Below are 25,223 nucleotides of genomic sequence, written 5' to 3'. Positions count from 1 at the left end.
AAAGACTAGATAACTAGCTAACATTATTTATAATGCTAATAAAGCTTTTTTCTTTTACCTTTTTTTATATTGAGCTCTGTATCTAATAAATTTTATATACTCACTATTGATGGAGAGGGAAATCAGCTGTGAAGTTAGGCAACTCAAAACTCACCCATGACCGTTTCCCATTACATAGCATTGAGAAGTGTATAAAACCCAGTTAGATCAAATACTCCTGCATGCTACAATGGAGGTTCTCACTAAATCTGTGATACTTCACTTAAAAATGCAGCAGACTCAAACCCAGAAAGAGGAAACTTGATATTTTAACCCAGTGACCAGACTAATTGCTCTTTGGGTAAATCTTTGAACAGTAATACTAAAAATGGCATCCTGTGTTTCTATGGTTATATAGAAAATATATGCTCAGTTTACAAATAAACATTTTGCCCATCATTGGCCTGCAAATTTAGCTTTGATTGGAAATCAAACTGGGTTCTCTCAAGGTCCCGTCCTACATTTCCATGATTGTTCCTAACTTTGCATCATCATCACCAGTAGAAAAGGTTATGCAAGCCCAATTATGCCTTCAGTTATATTTGTGTAACCAGCCCCATTGTCTTAAAATGCTGCCCTCAGTGATATGTGTGCACTTGCCATCATTGGGTTTACACAGGTGTAGTGGTTTCGAATTCAGTAAACAATTCTGTTGATTAGCCTCAAGAAAAATAGAATCTCTCTTAGCTGTTGGGTGCACAGAGGTACAGGAATAAAAAGCAGTAAAAACTTGTCACTGATGTGAGCAAGTATGGCTTGGAATGCTCACGAAGAGCAGATTAATTAAGATTTCATTTTGATGTAGTCTCTTTTCAGGGCAGAACTGCACTTGAATTTTAGCAAATGCATTTTGGGTAATTCCAACAATCCAGAGTCTAGTGTAAAACCAGTTCTAACTCTTCCCAGAATGCTTATTGTTTATAATTAGAAACTTCTAATAATGTAGAAATATGAGATACTGGGTTCAATTTTTTAAGATGTCATATTCAGATAAAACAAATATACACTTGTCGTATGTATGTAAGAGGTCTTGTATTCTAATTTCAGTCCTTTTAACTTTTAGTTGTTGACCTCCTTTACTGGCGAGACATTAAGAAGACAGGAGTGGTGTTTGGTGCCAGCTTGTTCCTGATGCTTTCGTTAACAGTATTCAGCATTGTGAGTGTGACAGCTTACATTGCCTTGGCCCTTCTTTCTGTGACGATCAGCTTCAGGATATACAAGGGAGTTATCCAGGCAATCCAAAAGTCCGATGAAGGCCACCCATTTAGGTGAGATTTTTCTTTAATACCAAATACGTGGTTGTTGGAATAGCACTACAGATTCAGCTAACTGCATTTGAATATATATACGGTATCAGTGCATGGCAATGTAAAACAGCCTCAATACTGTACAATCTATCTCTCTCAACTGTAGCTACTCTCAAACATGATTGGGATTTTCACAAAATAATTTCATAGAATGGACACAAGAAATGGTAATAAAAATGAACTAAGACTGTCTGGCGTAGTGTATTTCTTCAAAAAGTCAAGACAGACTCCAGTAGCACTGTAAAACTTTATATTCCGTATATATTCGTTCATTAGGCTGTTTATAAGCCGACCCCCCAAGATGGTTAGGTTAAAAATAGCAAAAACTGTATGACCCTCTCATAAGCCGACCCTATATTTCAGGGGTTGGCAAACTTTGACTCCCGGCCCGTTAAGGTAAGCCTCATTGGCTGGGAACGGCGAACCGTGGCCACAGGGAGCTGAGGGGCTCCATGCCTGCAGATGCTGCAGGTAAACAAAATGACAATGTATTAGATATTCAATTAAATGATTCCATAGAGTTTAAAATCATCAAATTTTGGTGTAGACCTGTTTATAAGCCAACCCCCACTCTTTGATGCGTCACTTTTTTACCAAAATATTCAGCTTATGAACAAATATATACGGTATTTATTTCAGTTTGGTTCATTGAACTTACTTACACATTAATACTTGATTCAGCACTTCAAATATGCCCTGACATCAGGTACTAAACCACTGAAAATGTCATACTTGATACCTGTAAAGCAATTTGTGGTTTGGTAAAGATTAGTAAATACAGCACAAGGTATGTTCGGTTGCTAATTATTCACATTTTGTTATATACCTCTTTCTGAAATCCTTTCTCAATAGCATGCTTAACTCTTACTATGCTAGCATGAATGTGCAATAATGCAGCAACATTCTAAATGAGTCTATTTGGTTGGATTATAAGCAATTGGTTAGATGCAATATCTGGGTTCATTGTGACCTGATCAGTGGATAAATCTGAAAACTTGGACTCTAATGAAGAAAACTGTGAACAATTAGGGTCAATTTTGAAAACGTGGATGACTGAGTTCATTGAAATCCCCAAGAGAATCAATGATTAACTTGTTAAATAATAACTGTGCCCACTCCCAAGAATGTGGCATGGGCATAGTTCGTGTGGTGTAGAAAGACAGGGAGCTTTGCTATTACTATTGGGTTCATATAGGCCATAGTAGTGCACCTACTGTAGAATTATGTCTTTAGAGATGTAAACTTCACATTAATGCATTAAAATAATTAAGAGTGCATGTTTCTTAATCTCACAACCAGCCACACCATCCAGCAACTGCTTTCCTCCTCTCCATTCCAAAATATGGTTCAGTCTCCTTTTCTCCTCCTTTATTTTCCCAGTTTACTTTTCTTCAGCTGCTTTTTTTGTGCTATTGCCAATTCTCTTTTCCAGATAACATTGATATGTGATAGTTTTTAAAACCTCTCCTCCATGAGGACAGATGTAGCCTTCCAGTGGAAGGGACTCTCAGGGTCAGTTCTCCCTTCCCTCCCTCCCTTCCATTCCTTCAAAACCAAGGCAAGAGAGGTTTGCTGAGGCAGCTGGTCTGGCTTCCCCTTTGGAATCTCCTCAACTGCACTCTGTAAATGCTTACAGAGGTGGCCAGTCCACACCACCCCCCTAAAAGCCAACAGCTGCCTGCAATAAGCTTGTCCTTTAAATTAAGGTGGGTGAAAACTCTAAGAAGGGGTAATGTTACAGTGCAGTCAGATCAGGAAAAATGCATCTGTGGCTATAGACATTAAAAACATAGACCCACAGCTGTGATAGCATTCAGCAGAGCAATGCAAAATAGGATGATGGCCACCTTAAAGAAGCTGGTTTAAAAGGGAAAGCCTTTAAATTAAAGGAACAGTCTGCTGGCAGTTGGAGTACTCTAAATATAGTTTCTCTGTTATAGGTTTTCAATAAGTACAAACTGGTTTACAATAAGTACATAGTAAAATCCACAACATTTCTAAGATCTGATCTTTTCTTTCTGTCCATACAGTGGATATTCTCATTCAGGCCCTTTCTTATTCACTACAAACTGTTCCTCCCTGGCCTCTCCTCTCCCTGACAGTCCATACAAAATGCAGCTACTGGGACCACGTTTCTGACCTATTGATCAAGTCATGTCATACACCTCACCATCAAGGCCTTGCATGACTCTGCCCCTCCTTCCTTATCCAAGGTTGTCTCTTGCTAGGCTCAGCTCTGCCAGTATTAGCAGCCTTGATGCCCCATTTGGCCACTTCTCCTCTGTTTCCCCCCTCTCCCAGCACTGCTCACTTACCTTGGAATACCCTTTTTGAGTTGGTCCCTGTGGCCCTTACCATCTCCTCTTTTAAAATCCACTTCTTCTAGAATGCCTACCAGCAATGAATAACATAAATGTCTTTGTTGTCCTAACATACTGTGTGTTAACTTCATTTATGACGTCCACTTTTTCCACTCTCAATCCATTCAGACTGGTTGCCCCGCTATATTGCAGTTTGCCTGAACTTAGATTTTAAACTCCTCAGGACAGGGAATCTGTCGTCTTTTGTTTGTAGTTTTGTGGGACACCTAGCACATTTTTTGAGAATTGTAAAACAATAAATACTTTTTACAGGTTCAATAATACTTAACACAACTGTATAAATACTATAAAATGTGTCTCATAATTCTAATTACCTGTTAAATAAAATAGGTGACTTAATGCATAGATGTAGAACAGAGCTAATTTGCCAGTCATGGGGCAGTGTAGAATTTGGTGCCATATTCCAGATAAGCAACATCTCCCCTCTGAGCCCTTACTGGACATGAAACTAAATTTTAAAATGATAATTTTCTATTTAAAGTATCTAATACTGACCTAGCGACTCTGCTTATTAGTAGATGGAAAAGGTGGGAAATGGAGTGGGGGATGGGTGTGTGTGAGAACACTTTAACAGGATTACAGGATTTTTATCTTTCTGATTGGAAAATTCCCAGAACTTTCAGCTAAATCTTCAGACATTAAGCAAAGAGAGGGAGATTGCATGGCAGAGTGGAGGAAGCCTGACCTGTTGCAAATTGCAGACCTTAACCTTTCACTTCCAAAAAGTGGGGTACTAAATCCTTTTGGACCAAACTCCTTCTCTAGAACATTAACCATCATTTGCTTAAAGAAATTCCATTTAGAAGACTTAGTAAAATGAAGAGTAACTTTATCCATGTCTTCGTGTTGATTATTGCTTAAAGGTGAGCTGCAAAGAATTTTTTTAATACTGCCTTATCACATTTTTGCTGCATTAAAACAGGGTCCTGACCCACAGTTTGAGAACCACTGCTATAGAGTCTTCCAGAGCAGAGAAGACCAGATTTAGTAACGTAAAAAACAAGCAGGTAAAGCTTGTGTTTCATGAATGATTCTTTCATTTTTCAGGGCTTACTTGGAGACTGATGTTGCTGTGTCTGAGGAGCTTGTCCAGAAGTACAGCAATGCTGCACTTGGCCACATTAATGGCACAGTAAAGGAGCTCAGACGTCTTTTCCTAGTTGATGACTTAGTTGATTCTCTGAAGGTAAATGATAAAGCATTCAACATACAGCTGTAGATTTGACTTTCCTCAACAGGGCTTAAAAAGAGAGGTTTAAATTGAACCAGTGGTCAGATGTTAAAGGTATTTGGAATGTATCTATTTCTTTCAAAATCTCAATTTGGGGGTAGCTGGGCAGAGTCTAACTCCTTTCTATTTTTGTTTTTTGGCTCACATGTCAGCACCAGTAAGTGGCCAGCATCTGGCCAACTGAATTTCTTGGTACAGTTTCTCATTCTGCTAATCTTAAATACCCAAAAGAACATTTATAGCTGTGCAGCTTGAGATTACCTAAAGCACTGGTGAACATTACATTTCAAATGGCGTTTGACATGAATTTTCTAATGTTGTACAAGTCTCCAACAATAATAGACTTGTAAATAGTTACCTCAACCACCTGTTATATCCTTTCCCTCTGTGTCTGGGTCTACCTGTTGCAGTGCAGACTCCCGCAGTCCCAGGGAAAGGCTACATAATAACACTGTCATATAATTTAAATCCTTAGCAGCAGGGAGGTTTGACTCATGCCAGTATTTTTATAAAGATCCTGTGGTTCTTCTTCGAGTGCTGTCCCTGGGGGTGCTCCACTCTAGGTGACGGTGCGTCCCGGCGCCGTTGATCGGTGATCTTCGGTCGCAGTGCCTGGTCGGGACGCATGTGCTCAGCTGCTGTCTCGTGGCGTTGTTAGGGTCTGCCTGAGCGCGCGCATCCCGCACACACACACACACACCCCTCCCCGTTCCTTCTCAGCCGTCCTCGGCTGAAGACGGGACTCTGGGCAGTGCTGATCCTCTTCCCTGGCTTCTGAAGGAAACAATTACAAAGAACATAGAAATAGTTAGTTAGTAACATCCCAGTTGTTTCCCTTCCTTTAGAATAGTTACTTAGTTTAAAAACAAAAACAAAAAAACTTTTCTCCAAGTTTGTCTCCCACTGAGACACTCTCCCCTGGCATTCCTAGCGCAATAATGCCAGGGGCTTCAGGATTCAAGAAATGTGCACCCTCTCAGGCGAAGAGGCAAGAAGCTCTGCATCTGCCTATGGAGACGGGCAGTAAACCCTCTCCCTCACACTCCTCTGCCAAGGCAGAACCGACCGGGAGCCCGGCTTCACCCTCTCATGTGAAGAGGCAAGAAGCTCTGCAGCTGCCTACGGAGCAGGGCAGTAAACCCTTTCCCTCAGGCTCCCCTGCCAAGGCAGAACCGACTGGGAGCCCGGCTTCACCCTCTCACGCTAGTAGTCAAAGACGAATTAATTGCCAAAATTAGGCTATCCCATTATACCATTCCCTCCATAAATTTATCAAGCTTAGTCTTGAAGCCAGATATGTCTTTTGCCCCCACTACTCCCCTTGGAAGGCTGTTCCAGAACCTTCGTCTAATTTCAAGTCTAAACTTCCTGATAGCCAGTTTATATCCATTTGTTCTTGTGTCCAGATTGGTACCGAGCTTAAATAATTCCTCTCCCTCCATGGTATTAATTCCTCTGATATACTTATAGAGAGCAATCATATCTCCCCTCAGCCTTCTTTTGGTTAGGGTAAACAAGCCAAGATCTTTGAGTCTCCTTTCATAAGACAGGTTTTCCATTCCTCGGATCATCCTAGTAGCCCTTCTCTGAACCTGTTCCAGTTTGATTTCATCCTTCTTAAACATGGGAGACCAGAACTGCACACAGTATTCCAGATGATATCTCCCCAGTGCCTTGTATAACAGTACTAACACCTCCTTATCTCTACTGGACATACCTCGCCTAATGTATCCCAAGACCGCATTAGCTTTTTTTCTTGGCCATATCACATTGGCGGCAGTCCAAAGTGAAGGATCTCCCCTTTGACAAAGATAAACTCTTTTCCAAAAAAAACGATGAAGTCCTTCACACTATGAAAGACTCTAGAGCCACCGTGCGCACATTGTGCATATACCCATTCATCCGCAGGAGACCACAGTATCAACCTTATCAGAGGCCCAGCGCACAACAATATCATTGACCCCAGTCCAGACCGTATGACACTGGGAGAAACCGCAACAGACCTCCTAGGCGCAGGCAAAACCAGGCGCAAGCAACTACTTCCCGCCATCGGGTAACAAACAACAATTTTGAAGTGTTGGTCGGGGGTCTGCGTGACCATCCCTTGACTCCGCTGCCTATTTGCCCATTTGGCTACCCCCTCCAGGCTTTCACCATGTCTGGCAACAGATCACACAGGACCTCTGGGTCCTGGAAATAGCTCAGTCAGGTTACTCCATCCCTTTCCTATCTTTCCCGCCCACCCTTTCCCCTTCCCCTTCCCTCTTCAGGGACCCCTCTCACAAGCACCTTCTCTGCGTGGAGGTGGCTCATCTTCTCCACCTAGGTGCAGTCGAACATGTACTGACGCAACATCGGGGAAAAGGATTCTACTCAGACTACTTTCTAACCCAAAAGAAAGGTGTATGTGTACAAAAATTCAAGATGGTCACATTGGGCACAATAAATACCCACGCTAGAACAAGGGGACTGGTTCACAGCCCTCGCCCTACAAGATACCTATTTCCATATATCCATTCATCCAGCACACAGACACTTCCTGCGATTCCTCACTATTACGCATCTCATAGGCACGATCTCTGTTCGCCCCAGAATACAGGCACGGACCTGCCTTCAGCTTCTTGGTCACAGGGCAGCCACCACCTTCGTGGCCAAATATTCCACACTGCACATTCTCCACTTTTTTGGTCATCCAATGATGTGGGGTAATTTTTGGAAAGGATTTACTCTGGACGTCAAGTGGATGGGTCCTTACCCCATTGTGAGTCGCCTCTCCCCGGTAGTGGACCAGCTTCAGCTCCCTGGCAAATTGAAATGGGTGCATGCCAATCAGCTCAAAACATATGTTTCTCCCTGTGTTTCTGGTCATGGCATCGTGGGACTCGGTTGTGGACCAGCCACCTGCCTGGACCATCCGGGTTTCCAGCTGGCCATGGGATTATCCAAATAATCATAATTATGAGGAAGAGAGATACCTCCAAAGGCTCTCCCTGGATCGAGCTGCTGATGGGGCCCGAGCCATAGTGTGGCGGAAGGCTGGAGGGGAGGTGCCTTGGAGACCATGCATAGTCCGGATAGACCCAGCAGGGCCACAGCAAAATACCTGATGGGTGGCCCCGAGCCTCCCATGGATTCCATTGGGACAAACCCTGTTCCTCCTGTGGGGGCCTGGAGGGGGAGTGGAAGTGGAATGGGAAGTCCTTTGGCAAGCAATAGCAATTACTGATCTCGGGGCGTAATGTTGTTGTAACCTCCTAAACCAGGCAAACAACATCCATGACGAAAGCCAGGGAGGGCTGTAACGGGACAACTAATAATTTAGGGAGTGTTCATCCGTGCCTCAGTTTCCCCAATAGGCACATTTGTGGTGTTCTTTTTCTTTCCCTCTTGCTTTGTTAACAGGACAAAGCAGTAATAACAAGAGCCCAGGAACACCCCAAACAGGAATGGTGGGATCGCTCTTGCTGCTTCAGGCCTGCAAAATTTGTCAGGGCAAAACAATGTATGTATGATGACACATCTCTATGGGAATCCTTGAGTCTCCATTGTTTTTGGCCTCCTTTGTTAATTTTACCAGTGTCCAAAATTGGCCCTGGTAAAAGAAAAGGTCAATTATCCATTGAGGGGGGGGCAATTGTGGCTTAGCATCCTAGGAGAGTGGCATCATGTATTATCTGGGATTGGGTGGTCCATCGCGACATGTGGGAGGTGGCTCCCTCCAATGACATGGCTAAGCGGTATGTGCTGACTACATCTTCTATCAGCACATATGGATTGCAGAGGGCAACACTTGGCAGCTGTGACCTATGGAGCCCCCTCAAATGGTGTGTAAGGAGAAGGCAGTGCCAGGCCGCTTTTATGAGGTGAGTCAACACATCTGTTGGGAAGGGGAGGCATTGGAATATGCCCCCAATGCAGCACATGTGTTTACCAATACCTCTGCGTGTGTTTGGAGAACTACCAACCCCAGAATGCCTTTCGATTTGCTGTTAAGATCACAAACGCAAATTTTTTCAGTGCATTGGCCCGCCGTTCTGCAACAGACTGTTAACATTTCTAACTATGTTGTGTTTAATTTTTCATGGATAACACCCAATGTATTTCTCCTGTTGGCGCACACCCGATAGCAACTTTCCGTATTCCAGACAGATACTTCCTCCTTCACGGTGTTAAAACACACATTTAACCTGGAGAAAGCTGCCTTTGCCACAGCCATCTGGATGGGGCATCTGTGTCAACAGAGGAATGTGTTATGCTGTGTTATTAATGAAGCCAGAAGTCATTATTGGCTAGTGTATGCAATAGTTGCTTTTTTAACAATCTTGTGTATGCTGTATTGTTGTTTAGGTAGAAGACCAATAGTAACCCTTGCCACCATATCGGGGGGAAGGTGGAAACCTAAGTGGTGACCTCTCCCAACAAAATGTTGATTCAGGGTCAAGGGGGGGACTGTCACACCTCAAGGCCCTCTCCCACAGGGAGTCCCCTGGGAAGGCAGATCAGCATTGTATATTGCTAAAGCTGTTGCTAGCATCACAAAGCATTTTGGGGAGGGTCAAAGGTGTGTGAGTGGGGAGTGGAAGATTCCTTTGCAGGTCGTGAGAGGCCAAGAGGGGGAAAGAAGAAGAGAGCAGAGAATGGGTTAACTCGGCACCTCAGCTAGCTCTGTGTGAGAATAAGAGGCTGGCCCCGGCCCAAGGTCATGGGCTCGAGAAATCAGCAGCTGTGAGAAGCGAAGAACTAAGTTGAGCAGAGCTGCAGAGATAACAGCGAGAGCGAATGAAACGGGAACAGCAAAGGCCAACAGAAGGGAAAACAGTCTCCGGAGCCGGGATGTATTGGGAAACCAGGGCAAGTCTGTTTGGGCTGGTACAAAGAGCACCAGGAACAGAGGGCCCTGAACGAACCCCACCACCACCACCCCCCAAGGAGCCCAGGACTTTAAAAACCCTCTTTAGAGCTGAAGCAACTCGGAGAGCACAGCAGATCCTTGGACGGCCTGGGCCCAGGACATCATTCCCGTCCACCTTCTCCCCCCCTTCCCTTTCTTCTGACGTTACACCCAGACTTGGCTAGTCTGGGTCGTGCGTGTGTGAGTATGAAAGTGGGTTAGGGTTTGAGACATTAACGCTTTCTTTCTTCCCCTGAGTGATGTGGGAGCGTTCCCAGCACACTCTGCTGTTATTTCATTATTTTATCAATAAAGCTTTAAAATTTACACTTGGTGTGCCTCGTCATCTCCTCCCCAAAAAGATCCTGTGGCCCCAGCCTGATCAACTATGGCCCCAGGCAGTTTGTTAACGAAAATCTGTCACAAGATGCCTTCAGGGTTGACTCAACTCCAACTACAAACCCAGCAGACACAGTTTCTGCATAACACTGACTCCGCCACTGAACATATTGGCCTCCCTACATTGGTGGACAAAACCAGAGAACCTATGCACAGGTGTTCCCTTCCATCCACATTCCCCAGTACTCATGCTGACCACGGACGCTTCCCAGATAGATTACGGAGCGCACTTAGGCGACAGGATCGCTGATCCCTATCAGAGACGCGTCTGCACATCAATCTCCTAGAACTCAGAGACGTCAGGCAGGGAGGAGCACGATCTCACTCCCTATGCACAGAAGCCATTAAACTATGGAATTGGTGGATACAACATCACATAAAAGTCAACACTTCCTACCTGCCCGCGTGTCACAACACTAACGCTGACACACTCAGCAGACACTTCTCCGAGGAACACGAATGGGAATTACATCCCACGGTATTCTGACAGCTCTCCTCCCACTGGGGCACTCCGTCAATAGACCTGTTTGCCACTCCTCAAAACCGCAAATGCCATCTATTTTGCTCCAGAGCGGGACTCGGAAATGCATCTCTAGGGGATGCATTCCGCATTCCTTGGAACAACTCCCTCATGTACGCTTTTCCACTGATTCCACTGATACACAGGGTTCTACGCAACATCACAGAGGACAAGGCCCAGGTCATACTTACTGCCCCTGCTTGGCCCAAGCAGACATGGTATCCTTACCTGCTACGCATGTCCATCCGTCCTCCCTGTACTCTCCCCGACAGACCAGATCTCCTCTCCCAGAACTGCAGTCGGCTTCTTCATCCACAGCTCCAGAAACTCCATCTGACGGCATGGTTCCTTCATGGTTTCAATCCCATGAATTAGCCTGCTCGGAACAGGTCCAACACGTCCTCCTGCACAGTAGAAGGGGCTCCACTCCTAAGACTTACCTGCAAAAGTGGAAACGCTTCTCCATCTGCTGCTTCCACAGATGCCTAATACCCCAGACTGCAACCCTCCCTGACCTCTTATATTATCTTTTCGAACTAAAACAGGACGGGCTTTCGCTCAGTTCTGTCAGAGTACACCTCGCAGCCCTTACCATCTTCCATAACACTCTGGACGGCTATTCACTTTTCGCCCACCCCACCATGAAACGCTTCCTCACGGGTTTGCAAAATCTCTACCCTGAGATGCATTCACTAGTAGCCTCCTGGAGTCTCAACCTAGTTCTCCATGCTCTTATGAAACCCCCTTTTGAGCCCCTGGCCACCTCATCCCTGCTCCACATGTCCATGAAGTGGCTTTCTTGGTTGCCGTAACGTCAACAAGAAGAGTTGGTGAAGTAAGCGCCCTGATGTCCTACCCTTCCTACACCATTTTCTCTAAAGAGAAAGTTACTATACCCACCCCAAATTCCTCCCCAAGGTGGTGTCTACCTTCCACCTTAACCAGTCAATACACTTACCTGTATTCCATCCCAAGCCTCACACGACTCCACAGGAAACTGCGTTACATACCCTTGGCATCCAATGGGCTCTTGCATTCTATTTGACAGAACTAAACCATTTCGTGAATCCCCTAGGCTATTTGTTTCTACTACCGAGAGATCAAAGGGTGACGCTTTCTCTAAGCAAAGACTCCCCAAGTGGATCTCAGCCTGCATCAGATCCTGCTATCAGACCAGAATGTTCAACCACCAGAGGGTGTTAGGACTCCTTTTACTAGAGCAATGTCAACATCCATTGCCTTCCTCCACAACATACCTGTTACAGACATATGCAAGGCGGCCACGTGGACATCTGACCACTCATTTGCCAAACATTATGCTATCACACGGGATACCACGGCAGACACCATAGTCGGCCGTACGGTACTGTCTACCGTTGTCCCTCACACAATTCCAAAATCCCACCAACCATAGTGGGTACTGCTTCACATTCACCTAGAGTGGAGCACCCACAGGGACAGCATTCGAAGAAGAGAAAGTTACTCACCTTGCAGTAACTGAGGTTCTTTGAGATGTGTGTCCCTGTGGGTGCTCCACTACCCACCCTCCTCCCCTCTACTTTGGAGTACTAATAAGACAACTCTACGGTAGAGAAGGAACTGAGGGAGGTGCAGGACACGCGTGCTCAGGCAGTCCTAACGACGCCATGAGGCACTGCTACCGAAGATCACCGATCAACAGCGCTGGGATGCACCGTCACCTAGAGTGGAGCACCATAGGGACACACATCTCGAAGAACCTCAGTTACTGCAAGATGAGTAACTTTCTCATTCTCATTTCTTGCACTTCCCATTTCTATTTCTGTTGATACAATAGTCCTCTGGTGAGGTGGTCCAAACAGATCTGTTTCTACTTCTGCGTGAGTTTCTGCAGTAACTATATTCTGACTGCTGCCCCTCCCTCTCAATCCTCACACTTAGTGATCCTCTGGGGGAAGAGTACACCACTTCCACACTCAATAAGAGGGAACTGAACTATAGACTACAGGTTGAAAACCACAGTTCTAGCCAATTGAACAGCTGTGAAATGACCAAAGTTACATTTTGATATATAATCAATTACCTTTTAAATTGCCCTTTTTAAAAAAAGCAAATTCCCTACATATATTGTATGCTCTTATAGTTAGCTATTTGTGAGGCATGTTTTAGCCTCAGATTTAAAGCCTCTTTTGGCCAGGACTAAAATCTTGTGGATCTGTCTAAGGAATTAAATACATCATGGAAAAACTTAATCACAAAGGGCTTTTGTCTGGCAAAAAGGTTTTAATAATTAAGGTGCTCCTTAAGGTGCAAGCCCTCATTTGTGATATGAGAATTTACACACCAACTGCTTGTGATGCCACAAACAAAGAATTAGGCCATCGGTTAAGGGAAAAGAATGGACAGCCAAACTGTTCTTGAAGATCTGACTTTCATTCAGTCATTATTAATGAATGCAAGAAAAGAGAAAAATCCTTCCAAATAAATATTCCAGTTGCTCTTTAAATAGCTTGGTTTGTGAGCTTCAGGAAAGCTGCTGTTTATCCTGCTAAACTATTATTTCTTTTTCTTCAATTTCTTTTGATTTCTAAATAATATTGAAAGAGGCTCATTTGTCTTGGAGGAAAGCTTTAACCTACTTAAACCTAATGCACTTTTTTATTGTATGGTAGTTGGATGCAGGCTTTGTATGAAATCAATAAACTGGAAAGTCAGCTTACAAAATGTCATGGCTCTGAAGTAGTTTCTGTTGTAGGAAAACTTTAAGATATTGAGGTTTTATGCCTAATAAGGGCCCCGGTGAACAAATGACATTGGCTTATCTATTTAAATAAACATCTTGGGTGTAGAAAATTACATTTATGCTTTTACATAATATTCCATGTTACTGAAGTTGAAAGTGGAACAGGAGTATAGTCCAGTTTATCATATGTACTTATGCTAACAGTGAAATCTAGGTGTAATCATTTCTGAGATGTTTTGATTTATTTGTACAGTATATGGTCAAGTTCAAAGGAATTCTTTCAGTTATAACTTCGAAGAATAGCTTTGTACAGTACTTGCCAGGAAAAGCCAAGGAAGGGAACTGTATTGTATTGGATGTGTGGTTATATAGTGACTCATGCTATAAAGAACATTTCTGTTAGGACATGAATACTATGAAGCCATGTTGTTACTTGAGTGATGGAGCCCATTACTTTAATTGAACTAGCTCATAGTAAAACAACTTGTTTTTTTTAAATTTGCCATTAAATTAGATTACAAATTACTTGTGTAATCAGTTACTAATAATTGGAATAAAGTGGGTGAAGAATTACTTATGGCACTTGGCTCACCCATCAGGATTACAGTAGGAGTCAAGAATATCACTGTAACTAATGTAGACAGTGAACTTTAGACCTTATGCATTCATTCTTTCCTGTATGGAGCAGTACTATCTTTGTGATAGACTTTGGACTGCTTATGCTTCACTCTGGCTTGGAGCCATAGAAATAAAGAGCTTTAAAAAAATCTTACTAAGAAAAAGCAGCAGCAGTTACCGTATATACTTGATCATAAGCCGGTTCGTTTATAAGCCGACCCCCCCCCCCCCCCCAGATGGATAAGTAAAAATGGAAATTTTTTATAACCCGTTCATAAGCCGACCCTATAATTCAGGGGTCAGCAAACTTTGGCTCCAGGGCCATCAGGATAAGCCGCTGGTGGGCCAAGATGGTTTGTTTACCTCGAGCGTCCGCAGGCACGGAGGTAAACCTATTTAAACAACAAAGTGTCCCGGTGCGCCAGCTGCTTACCCTGACGGGCAGGAACAGCAACTGGTTGGGAAATTTTTTTGGGGGGAGAAGCTGGGAGTTAGGGGAGTAACCCCTGTGACCACCCCCCACATTACCCCACCCCTAGCCCGGGACCCCTACACTCTCCCCATCCCATCCCTTCCCACCTTATCTGGGGAGGGCCAGGGGAGGATGTCTCTGACCTGGCTGGAGCTGCTCCAGCAGGCTGGGCAGCGCAGCCGCAGCCCACTCCAGCAGGCCAGACCGGGCGGCGCAGCCGCAGCATGTTCCAGTGGGCTGAGCCGGGCGGCGCGGCCGCAGCATGCTCCAGTGGGCCGGGCGGCGCGGCCGCAGCGTGCTCCGGCGGGCTGGGCCGAGCGGCATGGCTGCAGCCTACCAGCCCCGGAGCTGCAGCTGCTTCAGTTCTCCTCCTGGGGAGGAGAACAGCGTGGCCAGAAGCGGAAAGACTGGCCCCGCCTCTTCCCTTCTGCCTCTCCTTGCTCCCTCTGTTGTGGGGAGGGGCTGTTCCCACCTCTCCCTCTCTATACCCGTTCATAAGCCAACCCTCTTCTCTGGTGCTTCCCTTTTCTGCTAAAAAAAATTTGGCTTATGAATGAGTATATATGGTACTTTTGCGGATCAGTAAACTTCCTTATTCTATCTAGTATCTCAGCATAAAGGAGATGAATATATGGATGTGAGGCTAAGCTGGGCTCTAGTGTCTTCGGTATATGCTACTTAATTTTAGAAAGTGCTTGTTCCTGCAATAGTGGGGTTTTCACTTTACGTTACTATGATTTTGTGCCACGTCCTTCAGGGTAAGGACTGTCCTTTACTAAATGTTTGTATCGCCCCCAGCACAATAGGGTCCTGAGGTTGCCACTTCTGCAGTATAAATAGTGAAGTTGACAAAAGTTTAAAAAATTGTAGATTCAGAACTTACATAATTTTGGGCTTTCTCTGTGTAGAGCAGGGAGGCAAACCTTTCTATCAGCAGTACTGCTCCAAGTCCAAACAAAGTCCTGCCTTCCTGATACACTCTGCTGTGCTGAGTATGGACTGGACACAAGCAGAGGATTTGGTCCAGACTCTGTGAGTGAGAGAGAGTTTAATTCTGCAGTGTGGTTTATGGGTATTATGCCTATAACTCAGAAATTACAGCAATACATGGGTTTCAAGAGTCTTTCCTACCAGAATATACACTTATTTTCTAAATTTTTGTTAGTCCAGATTTTTAAAGCTTTTTTGTAACCTTAAAATTCCATCAGCACTTTTAATTCTTAAGGCTTTATGCTTTTTGGTTTAAATGTTCTATGCCATAAAATGGAAGATGGTCTTTGACTCCTTCCTACTATGAATATTTAATAACTGAATCCACACTTGTAAGAGTATCTGTACTGTTCATTTAAAATGAAAAAAGAAGGAAAATAAACTTGCCATTTCTTCCACACTGCATTTCAAACAGGCCTGTGCCCTGACACAACATTACCAACTCTTAACAGTTCAAGCTACAGATCATTCAATTCTTGGCCTCTGTACTGAGTCAAACCAGCAAAAATGTGGTTATAATGGTGCTTTTTGTGATGTTGACTCTTGTACAGGGGTAACCAGCTTAATTTCAGCAACTCGCATCCTATGTAAAGGGGTGGCTCTGACCTTGTGGATTTGGGTGTTGGTTTGTAAGTCAGGAGGCCTGGGTTCTATTTCATCTCTGCCACTGACTTGCTGTATGACCTTAGGCAAGACAGTTATCCTCTTACCATGCCTCACTTACTCCATCTGTAAGGAAAAAATATTCATGCTTACCCGTCATCATAAAGCACTATGGATTGAAAGTGCTGTATAAGTGCAGAGAACACTGAATAGTCATCAAATGGTAGCAGCTTTTTGGTCACTACTGACCTGGGCTGAATTCAGACTTGTGACCTCGAAATGAAAGGCTGCGTATCCTATTACCCATCACCTCACCCATACAGTCCCTCATCTATAATTATCTTTGACATACGAAGTGTTTTTTTGTTGAGCTTTATACATGCCTTCAGAACAGGGCTTTGGAGCGCAGAGCAGCTCCGGAGCAGTGGAGCTGCAGGTTTTTGCCTGGAGCTGGAGCGGAGCCAGAGCACAGCTCCAAAGCCATGCCTCAGAGAAGGGTAATTTTGTTAAAGGCACCTCTCTTAATGTTTTAATTAACACATCTTGATTAGACTGTTTATGGCCTAACTGACCTTTGTTCTTTCAGTTTGCAGTGTTGATGTGGGTATTCACCTATGTTGGTGCTTTGTTTAATGGTCTGACATTACTGATACTGGGTAAGTGCTTTAAATTGTGTTCAATACTTTGACTTGCAAAATAACCCTGGAAAAGTATTGAAGCCTCTTAAAATGCTGTGTGTATCTACTTGCAGTACAACAAACTGTAGGGTGTTGCATGATCTTTTATTTTATTTTTTTTAGATTGTGGAATTATAAAACTAGTATTTTTGAATTTCATTGTTTGTCCTTAGGTTGCCAAGTTTCAGGACAAAACAACATAATTTAAAAAGTTATATTCAGTTTTGCTCATTGCTTTCCAGACTGCCTGTAGTTCTTACTTTCAAATTCCAGTTGCCTTGTATAAATTATATGATGATGCAAAACTGGTTACTGTCATGTTCCGCCAGGATGACAAAAACCTGAATTGTAACTAATACAGTATTGCTACACAACAGCTTTTTCTTATAAGATCTATTTAAATTACAATAACCTAACCATTTTTGCATTGTGATTTAGTTCTTTTTTTTGCTTTTTTTTTTTAAAAATGCCAGACTGTGAATTTAAATTTTTAATTTTGGTTGAGTGGCGTCTTTATCTTGTTTGTATTTAAACCTGCTTTGTTCCTTTCCAGCTCTGATTTCACTCTTCAGTGTTCCTGTTATTTATGAGAGACATCAGGTGAGTGCTTAATGTCTGACATTCACAAATGTCTGATTAAAAATTACTCCTGTCGAATCAGAAACACTTAAGAATGAATAACTAGAAATCTGATTTTAGTCTCCTAAACCTTTAACCTCAATACCTGATATTGTTTCTGAAGATTGCCAGTGCAGGTTTCCTGACAGTGTTCCAATGAGTAGTACAATTAAAGCCCATAGTGCATTGTGCATCTCCCCTCTTCTTTAGGAAATATGTGAAGGCTCTCCCAGCAAACAGTAATTATAAGAGAGGTTTGCTTAGTATGATTTCACCTTCTCTCCCTCTGATCCCGATTTGTTCAGTACTAAAGTAGCAATATCTGAGTTATGTAAAATCTCAGTAAGTACTTTATATAGTTTTTTGAGATGCCACCTTGGAGCTGGCATTCCAGACATTTATCCCTGAGCCCATGTGATCTGTAGAACTGGCTAACGCATGTAGGGAGAGCTTGGCACAGTCTAATGCTCCTCTGGTAAGTCTGTTGACAGTAATTGCCGGGAGGGACAGGAGATTGTAGCAGTACTAGGCAGGAATTGGATCCATCAGGGCATAGAGTAGTTGACCAGGGTGAGCAGTGACACAGGGATTTCTTCTCTTCTGAAAAACACCTGTACAATAAAGACCAGTGTAAACGGGCAGTGCAGTGAAGAAAGCAGCAGGGACCAAATACAATGAGGCATACAGGGCAGTTTCGGGATGCTCCCATCATCTGCTCTCAAACCCACCTGCACAGCAAAGATCACTCAGCACCAGAAAAGAAGGAAGTACTCATAAGATGAAGGGAAGTCACATGGCCCTGGAGGAGGAAGACTGACAACTTATCCTGGCTGCAGGCTTCCTAGTCCCACTGACTTAAATCACCAGCTGCTTGTTGCTTTCTGAAAGTATAAAAATAATCCCTTTAAAATGCCCAACCTCACTTACGAAGCCTTCAATCTCTGAGGGCAAAGGGACACAAAGGAACCGAATTAATCCCAGTACATCCTGGCTCCCAGTGAGACATGCTGAAGACAAACAAGGCTCTGCTTGTGCACTCTGCGTCAGACTGATCTTGATAGTCATGATGGTATTCCTTGTGCTAAGCCTACAGGTCAAATGATTGTCAGGTGTCTGAGGTAGATTTTTTTTTTTTATGTTGGAGGGAAGTCCAAATGTTTGAGGTAAATTCATCAAAAGCTTGCAGTCCTTGAAAGTTGGCAGCTCATAGGTTCTGCTGTCCAAACAGTCAGAGGGGACTAGGCCCCATGTTTTCATTACAAGGGAATTATTTCTTATAAAAGACAAAGCTCATGGGGCTCTGCAGTGCAGTGATCAAGTGTACCAAGATAATGAGCTCTCAAGAGAGACTCTGCCTTGGCAGAAGCTGAGAGATTTAGCAGTTTTACTGTCAATTTCCAGGGAAATTTCTGAACCACTGGTGAGAAACTCCTACTGGTGATAATGTGTGAGTAGTAATATACATTTTTATGGTGGGCTTCATCCCACCCTTCTGCAATCCAGCTTGGCTGTTCTGTTTCAGTGGTAATAAACTACTTTTTTGTAACATCCTCGTGGCATAGTGACTAGGAGTAAAGCCAGAGCACATAATTGGCCCATGTGCAGACTTGACTGTTTGGAACCTGTTAAACTCCAATGTGCCACCCAGTAGGGGGGGGAGGGATAGCTCAGTGGTTTGAGCATTGGCCTGCTAAACCCAGGGTTATGAGTTCAATCCTTGAGGGGGCCACTTAGGGATCTGGGGCAAAATCAGTACTTGGTCCTGCTAGTGAAGGCAGGGGGCTGGACTCGATGACCTTTCAAGGTCCCTTCCAGTTCTAGGAGATGGGATATCTCCATTAATTTATTTTTTTATTTTTTTATTTATTCAGTTGATCACCCCCTTCAAACTGCCATGGGATCTCTAGTAACTGTCCAGGTGTATGTGGAGAATAGCAGAAGGGAACTGTGATCTCACTTGTTCAGAGCATTGTGCTTCTAACAGTATACATATACAGAGACCCAATACTGCACTGTTAGGAAGAGCCCAAGAATGGTTGTGACTCTTAACATACACCTCTACCCCGATATAACGCGACCCGATATAACACGAATTCGGATATAACGTGGTAAAGTAGTGCTCCGGGAGGTGGAGGGGGGGCGCTGCGCACTCTGGCGGATCAAAGCAAGTTTGATATAACGCGGTTTCACCTATAACATGGTAAGATTTTTTGACTCCCAAGGACAGCATTATACGGGGTAGAGGTATATAAATTTTGTTTTGGAGCTGTCAATAGAAGTAGTTCTTCAAAATAAAGCAAACCAGAAGCGTGAACAGTACATTTGTTTTTGTGCATACAAGGGTCTTGGTTGTGCACTCTGTGTGGGAGCAGTCTGAAGAAAAGGGCGGTTTGAGCTGCTAAGAACTAGACTACTTATATGGAAGAAACACATGAAACGCTAGGATATACTGATTGTGGTGTTTGCAAGTGTACATACGTATTAATCCCTACTGCATCACATGCATTTCAAAAAGCAAATAGTGATGGTGACTTACTGCATGAGCTGGTTAGAATCCAGGAACCTACAGTAGCAGGCCTTTCCACGTTCAGAACAAGGGTTTCACCATCCTGTCACTTTATGTTGCCTGTGGCTGGGAGGGGCAAAGACTAGTGAGATTTTCCTGCAGGTGGATGTATTGATTCAGCTTCCTTTTCGCAGTGAGTCTCAGTTTCTGTCCATCTGCTATTATTCTAGGAAAGTCTCTTCCTTCACCATACAGCACTGTTTATACTAGAAGTTGGGCTGTTTCATTTACTGGCTGGTAGAGATGTGAGCAGAATAGTTTTATGCCTGTGATTTGCAAAAAATTATATGAAACCCCAGAATAAACAAAAAATGGGCTCTTTGCTTGTCTTAGAATATTTCAGGACAGTTAATGAAGCATAAACTAATTAGACAAGGAACAATGATGACTTGCAAGTAGTAAAGCAGCCTTTAGCAGCAGTAAAGCTAAACAGCTAACTTTTCTGTTTTCTCTCTTAAATTTCAGGCTCAAATTGACCATTATTTGGGACTTGTGAACAAGACTGCCAGAGATGCAGTGACTAAGTGAGTTTATGTTGGCTGTTTAAACTAGCTTGTATAGCCTTTTTGATGTACATACAATACCTTGGGTATGTTAAGGAAGCTATATATAGTCATCAAGAAGAAAAAACTTACTTAAAAACTGTGGGAGACTTGCAGAAGCAACTGATTCCTTGCAGTGCAGTTAAAAATATTTGATGGAAAATGTTTGAATCATGCAATTCTAATAGGAGTCCAGATAAGTAGATTTATATGCAGAGGACTTTAGGTCCTCAGCGGAGCAGGGCTGAGTGAAGAGAGATTTAGCAACTTTACTGCCAATTTTCTTAGTGTGGCAAATTAATATATCTATGATAATTATCTGTAAACATTGACATTTTCAAGGCTACATTTATGCTATAAATACTGCTTTATTTCCACATTTAAATACCTTTTTAATTTTCTCTCACTCTTTTTTAGGATCCAAGCTAAAATACCTGGATTGAAACGCAAAACTGAGTAAAAAGCCTGAAGCAACTTCTCAATAGGAGTTCATCTTTCAGGGGGCAAATATTCATTTGAATTACATGGGGAGGGTCAGGGAATAGCAAAACCTTGACATTGCAGTGCAATTTCACAGATCTTTATATTTTAGCAGCACAGTGTTTGAGGAAAAATACCTGTTTTGACTGCCATGTGTTTCATCATCTTAAGTATTGTAAGCTGCTATGTATGGATTTAAAAATTATCATCTTTGTTTTTCCTGTGTGCAGCACCAGCTAATGCAAAAGATTTAAGAAAGCTGTACATTGTGCTTCATCAGAGGTAATTTTGCTGCATTCAAGAAAAGGTAGAGTGGAGGATAACATTTCCCATTTTGTGCACTGTGTATGGTCTGGGTAGATTGAGGCAGATTTTCTAAAATGAGATGTTAGAAAAATATACCATTAAGCAAGTTTGAAAAACTGTCTTTTTGGTATGAGTGTAGCTGTATTGTGATTTTATTGTTTTATCAATTTATATATATATATATATATATATATATATATATATATATATATATATATATATATATATATATATATATATATATATATATATATATATATATTTCACAAAGCTTAGATCTTTAAGCTGCTCCACAGTGCTTGATATTTCAGAAAATGGACTAATTTTAGGACTAGCCATAGCGCACAAACTTGAAAAATAAAATATTTCTAGAAACACTACCATCTATTTAAAAAAACACATGAATTTGCACACACATAAAACTTAAAGCATACACTGTGTTGCACAAACATAATCTGTGGAGCAAATATCTAATTCCTCAAATGTTTGAAAATGTCAAGCATTGTTATGCAAGAAATTACAAATGAAAATGTATACACTTGTGGTTTAAGCTGTATTGAACTAAGTCTGTGGAATGCATTGTGAAATGTAAAAACAAAAAACCCAAGTATCAATAAAGCTTATAGACTTAAAGAATTTTGGTGTTTTGTCTTGAAGAGACTACCAGATTATAATATATATATTTATTACATAAGTCAGTCGAGCATCTGTTTTATGTAGTTCAGCACTTTGGAAAATTGAAAGGGATACGAAGTTAGTCCAGCAATTTTTCAGGATAACTTGTTGATTCTACTAACTTGACTGTAAAAATAAGATAAATGAAAATAGATAACCAAATTTATTTGACACATGGTTTTCAAATAATTATTTGGCCATTGAAAAATAAATTCATGCATTAATATTTTCATATACAATATAATAATACAGCATTACTTCTGAGCATATTATATATAAAACCAAACCACATAAACATATACAAATCATATTTATTTAAATGTTTTCCTGATAGATACTATTGCTCTTAAATATTTTTCACAAATCACCATTTAGCAATTCATTCCATCACACAATTATTTTTATTCAGGATACAATCAACGTGAAAGGCCAACGTTACAACATAGGCAAAGAAAATGCTCACCCATAATACAGAAAAGATTTCTTTAAAAAAAAAAAAATAAGACTACATAGGGTCTCCTATTGTGTGTCTGACAAACTGATCTTTTGCAGAGTATTGTAAGGCAATAGTTCAATTTATTTAAAAAAAAAATTCACTAAGCTTCCTCAAGCACTTTTGTGTTAAATATATATTCATTACATTTTGATAATGCTTGCCTTCTCTCTTTTCTATGATATTTTATAGCCAATAGCTACCTTCTTATTAGAGAAGTGCAGGAACCAGAATTCCCATTTTTCAGGAAATTTTGTTTTGCTTTGGAACAAAAACAAGATTTCCTGTAACCCACATTTACTTAAACCAGGGGTCGGCAACCTTTCAGAAGTGGTGTGCCGAATCTTCATTTATTCACTTTAATTTAAGGTTTTGCATGCTGGTAATACATTTTAACGTTTTTAGAAGGTCTCTCTCTCTAAGTCTATATTATATAACTAAACTATTGTTGTATGTAAAGTAAACAAGGTTTTCAAAATGTTTAAGAAGCTTCATTTAAAATTAAATTAAAATGCTGATCTTATGCCGCCAGCCTGCTCAGCCCACTTCCAGCCTGGGGTTCTGTTCACCTAGGCCGGCAGCGGGCTGAGCGGGGCCTGTGGCCGGGATGCCAGCTGGCAAGGGGCCGGCAGCCGGGACCCCAGACCTGGGGGGGGTTCAGGGGTCAGGGCAGAGGGCTGGGGGTGTGTGGGAGTGCAGGGCAGAAGGCTGGGTGTGGGGGGGGGGTTCAGGAGTCAGGGCAGAAGGCTGGGGGGGGGGAGTTCGGGGTCAGGGCAGAGGGCTGGGATCTGTGTGGAGGTGCAGGGCAGAAGGCTGGGGTGGGGGGGAGTTTGGGGTCAGGGCAGAGGGCTGGGTGTGTGGGGGGGTGCAGGGAAGAAGGCTGGGTGTGGGGGGGAGTTCAGGGGTCAGGGCAGAGGGCTGAGGTGTGTGTGGAGGTGCAGGGCAGAAGGCTGGGGTGGGGGGGAGTTTGGGGTCAGGGCAGAGGGCTGGGTGTGTGTGGGGGTGCAGGGCAGAAGGCTGGGGTGGGGGGGAGTTTGGGGTCAGGGCAGAGGGCTGGGGGTGTGTGGGGGTGCAGGGCAGAAGGCTGGGTATGGGGGGGAGTTCAGGGGTCAGGGCAGAAGGCTGGGGTGTGTGTGGAGGTGCAGGGCAGAAGGCTGGGTGTGTGGGGGAGGGTCAGGGCAGAGGGCTGGGGTGCTCGGCTCGTGGGGGTGCTCCCAGCCCCCTGCCCTGAGCGGCTCAGGGCAGGGGGCTGGAAGGGATATGCCCTGTTCCACCCCCTTCCCCAAGGCCCCTCCCTACCTCTTCTCTGCCTGCTCTACGGAGCAGCGAGAACGCTGCCGCTTGGCTCTGCTCTGCTTCGCTCCCCCTCCCCCTCGCAAGGGGCATCAGCTGATCAGTGCAGGGAGAGGGAGGAGGAGGAGGGGCAGGAAAGTACCACGCTGGGGGAAGAAGCAAGGGAGGGGGGAAGTTTGGCTGCCGCAGGACCAAGCTTCTGCCTCCTGCCCCCGCAGGGGACAGCGGTGGGCGTGGGGGCTGAGGGCCGGGCCCTCCCTCCACCCCCCCCCCCCCGCTCTCCCCTGCGGGGGCAGAAGTTTGGTCCTGCAGCAGCCAAGCTTCCCACCTCCCCTGCTTCTCCCCCCAGCGTGGTGCTTTCCTGCCCCTCCTCCCCTCCTCCTCCTCTCACCGGGCAGGCAGCGTGCCACTCAAAATCGGCTTGTGTGCCGTGTTTGGCATGCGTACCGTGGGTTGCCGACCCCTGACTTACACACACACACACACACACACACACACACACACAGGTTTGGGTCAATCAAACATTTCACTTTTTACATTTGTTTATAATATGAAATATATACCAAAATGAAAAGTTGTTTTGTTTTGGAATGAAAACTCAAAATGGAGCATTTTCACTGTGTGGTAGTTTAGACTTTTTTAAAAACTAAATTTCACTGAAATAGACAATTTCTGTCGAAAGATTTGGTTTTGAAAAAATGGCATTTTCTGACAAACGTTCCATTTGAATTTTCATTCAGTTCTATTTATTTTTGTTAATGTCACATACATGTTTCTAAACAGCATATGAATGGTTGCCAGATTAACCTAATCTCTTCTTACTGCTTTACCTGTCATTCATTATGTACAATTAGCACATCTCCAAGAAGCTCTTCCTGAGTAAAAGATGGGAAATGGTGCTTCTTGGAAGAGTCCAAAGCAATTTACTAAACTTTTACTGTATAAGTAGTCAACGATAAAGCACAGACCCAAAGAGAGGGAGGAACACAAGAAGATAACAGTAGTTTTTAATTATTTTCTTTCCCTCCTCCCTGAAAAAAGTCCTTTGTACCCATATCATCCCTCAGAGTTGAGTTTAAATCCTGGCCTTGACCTGCTACCTTCTTGAGCCAGATACATTCCACCTCTTAATAGATTGTTCATGTCACTGACAAACAGGAGGTTCAGATAATTGCTTGTATAACAGTATGTATGTTCTTTCTGAAGGAAACATTTTGGAATTCAGTTGTGACAGTATTAAGAATAGTACCAGCAAAAAATGGGTGACCATGTCAGATCTGGAAAAAGTGTTTGTGTTAAGCCCTCCTCAGGATGGAAGTTTATAGCACCATATGCAGAAAGCTGACAGTGGTGGGAGGCCTATTGGCAAACTCTTTCAAAGGCACTTCATGGATAGA

The 25,223-nt window shown here is 43.3% G+C and overlaps 1 protein-coding gene across 3 annotated transcripts in view; it reads left to right on the top strand.

The window, feature by feature from the left end:
- The window catches only part of RTN4 (reticulon 4), a 97,050-nt gene extending 75,596 nt beyond the window's left edge, over positions 1-21,454 (top strand). For all 3 annotated transcript variants that reach the window (XM_065402226.1, XM_065402228.1, XM_065402227.1), the window contains 6 exons: positions 1,103-1,310; positions 4,778-4,916; positions 16,763-16,832; positions 17,407-17,453; positions 20,503-20,561; positions 20,997-21,454. In XM_065402226.1, the coding sequence (XP_065258298.1) occupies positions 1,103-1,310; positions 4,778-4,916; positions 16,763-16,832; positions 17,407-17,453; positions 20,503-20,561; positions 20,997-21,039 (566 nt within the window). In that variant the 3' untranslated portion in view covers positions 21,040-21,454. The remainder of the gene's footprint in view (positions 1-1,102; positions 1,311-4,777; positions 4,917-16,762; positions 16,833-17,406; positions 17,454-20,502; positions 20,562-20,996) is intronic.
- The last annotated feature ends 3,769 nt before the right edge of the window (positions 21,455-25,223 follow it).

Source organism: Emys orbicularis, chromosome 3 (genome assembly GCF_028017835.1).
Source record: "Emys orbicularis isolate rEmyOrb1 chromosome 3, rEmyOrb1.hap1, whole genome shotgun sequence".
NCBI classification, from domain to species: domain Eukaryota; kingdom Metazoa; phylum Chordata; order Testudines; family Emydidae; genus Emys; species Emys orbicularis.
The sequence above is the reverse complement of the archived record's forward strand: the minus strand, read 5'-3'. Positions and strand labels throughout refer to the sequence as shown.